At 46.9% G+C, this 4060-nt stretch overlaps 1 protein-coding gene across 1 annotated transcript; it reads right to left on the minus strand.

The window, feature by feature from the left end:
• Positions 1-1484: 1484 nt before the first annotated feature.
• LOC127373735 (urotensin-2 receptor) lies at positions 1485-3213 on the minus strand. Its single transcript, XM_051418462.1, has one exon. The coding sequence runs from the start codon at positions 2942-2944 to the stop codon at positions 1856-1858; it is 1089 nt and encodes a 362-aa protein (XP_051274422.1). The 5' UTR covers positions 2945-3213; the 3' UTR covers positions 1485-1855.
• Positions 3214-4060: the final 847 nt, after the last annotated feature.

Here is a 4060-nt window from a genome sequence, read left to right on the forward strand (position 1 = left end):
TTGTGCATCACTCATTATGATACCTGCCAAAAGGAACACCCTGAACAGATGGGACCGTCAGCTACTTCTCTCTGTACTTCTTAAGTCCTTTCGGATGTTGATTGAATCAGGCGATCAGTTATTGAATGAAAAACCAAGTGTGAACCACACAGCTAGGATGTGTCGTCATCCTCATTCAGGTAAGTAGGCCACAGTTCAGACAGAGCGTACAAAGCCTAGTTGGAAGTGCTCAGCAGTGGATGTGTGTTTGCTTCTGTGGGAGGATGCGAGCAAATTCAGTGAATGTGATTGGGCATGCAGGTGGAGGTTGTTGTTTTTTTTCCTATCTCCTGCCAGAGAACGCCTTTGAGGTCCAGATGTGGGCTTGCATCAGATCTTCTGAGCTAAATTCAGTCACAAAGCAAACCACCTGTCTGGCTTTACTCAACATGTGCCTGCTATGGAAATGAGCTGTTATCAGTGGTGTGATGGTAAATAATAGAGGACTCTTTGCCTGGGACCACCCATGGCCAGGGATAGATCACTAACCGGACAGAGGGGTCAGCTGCCCCTTGATTAATTGCAAATTTGTTTGGGCCTTTGAACACTAAGAATGGTCCTGCCTCATTAGAGGAGCTTTATTATTTTAGTTTGTATTATGCCTTCATGATGCTTCATTTAGTAAGTGTTTTGGGAGCACTTTACAGAGCAGAGAGGACAGGAAGTGCACGGAAGGATTGATAGGGAATGACATGCAACAAAGGTCCCCGGCCAAACTCAAACCCCATGTTTTTATGATGCATATTCCTAATAAAGTTGTGTTTGATAAAATAAACACAAATTACATATTCCTCCAGCTTAGGTGTGTGGTTTTCACTGCGCTCAGTGGGCGGCAGGGTATATACACATTGCACAAAGGGCAGTCAGACCAGATCAATGCTACTTTAGGTGGCCCTGGGACATAATGAATTTAGTTTGTGATCTTTTAAAGGTCCAGTGTGTAAGATTTAGTAGCATCTAGCAGTGTAGTTGAAGATTGCAACTCACTCGCTTCACCTTCCCTTTTCCAGGTTGGTTTGTCCCCCCTGTACTGGGCTACTGTAGAAACATGGAGGTTCATCACAGTGGCCTTCGTGGAAGGCAACCCAGCATCTGTAGATAAACATGTCTCATTCTAATGTAACAAAGGTAACGATTCTTATTTATAGATGATTATACACAAATGTATTCCTGCTAATATATCCTCCTAAATGTTACACACTGGACCTTTAATTAAACACAAATTTGTTTAAAGCACATGGACCATGTATATTACATTATATTACATGTCCCCTCTTTAAGAGCCACCTACGGGCAGTGACGTTTCAAATTATGCTTTAGAGGTGCATATTCGGCACTTCCAGCCTTGGCAGTAGTTTGTAGGGTCAGTAAGGGCCCAACAGAACTTTTATTTTTACCCCAGACTCATGTTCATGCTCATGTTACCAGAACTTAAATGACTTTCCACTAAATATTTTATCTAAACTGGGTTGGCTGCTCCATTGTTGTATTCTTTGTATTTCATATAAAAGCCCTCAGTTCCTCCTCTGAGGGTGAGGAGGTGAAAGAGCGCAGCAGAAAGAGGAGTAAGGGCTAATGGGGCTCACTGGGATTTAGGGCTCGAAAACGGCCAAACATGGATGGAATAAATGGGTTTCCTCAGACTAGAAACGATTATATTGCTTGAAAATAATCCACACAGAAAAATGCATGGTGAGAAAGTATTAGGCCTGTGACTTTGGTCAGCAGTGCGCACCGGCCTGTGCGTAATGCAGAGGTCATCACCTACCTATTGCGGTTCCAAAAGCTTTCTCTTCTCTTCCACGTGACTCAGAAGTCACTTCAGTGTCCCCATGACCAGCGTCTCGGAGTTGAACTCAAACTGGTTGCTGGAGGACGCAGACTTCCCCCACGAGTAGAGGCTGGGCGGCCGCTGCTTAAACGACGACGTGTACCTGTAGAAGCTCCTGTGCCTGTTCTTCAGGTACTCCCTGTAGTTCTTGGTGAGGAGCGTGTAGAGGAAAGGGTTAATGCAGCTGTTGCTGTACGTGAGGCTGGCCACCAGGTAGTTGATGCAGGTGTGCGTCTGCGAGGCCAGGCTCAGGGGCTTGCTGTGGTACAGAGGCAGCAACTGCCAGATCCAGAACGGCAGGAAGCACGCCCAGAACACCAGCACGATGGTGAAGATCATGATCAGCACTTTCTGTTTTGGTGACCGCTTGCCGCCCTTGCTGATCACAGAGTTGCGCTGGGACTCTATATAAGTGCGGGCTAACTTGACGTACAGGTAACCGATAATGAGCCCCGGGGCCATGATGCTGGTGCCAAACAGGACAGTCACATACACTTTATAAGCCAGGGGTGCCCAGGTGGGTGCGCACATCCTCTTTACGCCCCCATCGGGCGTGTTCTTAGTGGTCTGGGCGACCATTATCATCATGGGCACAGTGAGAACCAGAGAAAGCAGCCAGACCCCCCACGCCAGAGCTTTGCGGTAACTCTTGGAGCGTCTTACCGTGTCCAGCGGCTTGGTGACGGCCAGATAGCGCTCCGTGCACATGACGGTGAGGGTAAAGATGCTGGCGTGCATGGTGAGGAGGTCCAGGCTGAGCAGGATGCGGCAGCCCACGTCCCCGAAGTACCAGTCCTTTAGGAAGTAGGTGGACACCACGAAGGGGATGGTGGAGAGGTAGAGCAGGTCCGCCAGAGCCAGGTTGATGATGGAGATGTACATGGAAGTGGCGAAGCGGATCGAGTGACACATCACCACCAGGGTGTACACATTCCCCGACACCCCGATGATGTAGACCACGGAGAGAAGCGTCCCGAAAGTGGAGGTGATGACGAGTTCGTGGTCCACAGTCCCGGAGCCGCCGCCACCGACCCGCGGCGGACTCGTGTTTAAATTGGTAGAATTGTTATTCATCGCTCGCCCCGATGCTCTTCTCTCTGCTGGTGGTTGTGTGTCGCTCCGCGCTCTCGGACAGCGCTGGAGAAGTTTGGGAAGATGCGCACCGGCACAGGTTGTGTCTCGCGTATTCGCCTCGCGCTCACTGCCTGCTGCTCTTTGCTCCTGACGTCACCACTGTAACACTCACCCTGAAGATCTTATATCAAAAATGTGTATGATACTCACCCGTCTCATGGGTGCAACTGTAAACACCGTTCAGCTCCCTTTAAACGGAAGAAATGTGCGCGTGGGGAGAGAAGAGGAGAGGATGCTTTCTGGGACACTGAGAGGTGTGATTATGCAAAAATTACTAATTCAAATGTTTCATTAAAAGTTTGGTAAGCACTGACTGTGCACCTGATGCCACAGCTGCCTAATACAATTATCTGGGGAAATGTTAACCACAGGAGTCAATTTTACGCACAGACCGGGCTGCGTTATTTTAAAAATCGCTTTTATATCTTCCAATTAATCTCCAGTGTGCCATTTCCAAATGAGACTGATAGCGCTGAGTTCAGCCAGCATTGATAATTAATCTGAACTGCCCACATGTGCACACGCATTATATTATACACTGGAGGTTCTGATTCAGTACCAGAGAACCAATTATTGTCCCTTCTTGTGCACACTGGCCGGCCTGCACCTCAACATTATGACATTAAGGAACAGTCATGGAGTTATGCTGAAAGTTCACCTTAATGTTATTGAAAATAATAATCATTTGATGCAGAGATCTTGAAATGTCAGTGAATAATTTAAGACTATGTGGAGGACAGAATGTCCCATTAGTGTGTTTCAGTTGAGGATGTAGAAATATCTCTTTATTGGTGCAGCTGCGACTCAGAAAGTCAGTTCAATTAATAAGGCTGTCTGCTTGGTGCAGCCTGCTCACTTGTCTTGTATTTTCAAGGACAAGACTTTTATGTAAGAAAGACCCATGCTATTTTCCCAGGAGGTGAATTATTTCTTGCCAAGATAATTCTTTTCTGAATTTTAAGTGAGACCAAAAACCCGGAAATGAGTTTTAGCACTTCTGGTTCCCTGGCCTCAAAGTCAATGAGTTTTTTGAATGGGTTTTTGGTAAAATTACTG

Source organism: Dicentrarchus labrax, unplaced genomic scaffold, assembly GCF_905237075.1.
Source record: "Dicentrarchus labrax unplaced genomic scaffold, dlabrax2021, whole genome shotgun sequence".
Lineage (NCBI taxonomy): Eukaryota > Metazoa > Chordata > Actinopteri > Moronidae > Dicentrarchus > Dicentrarchus labrax.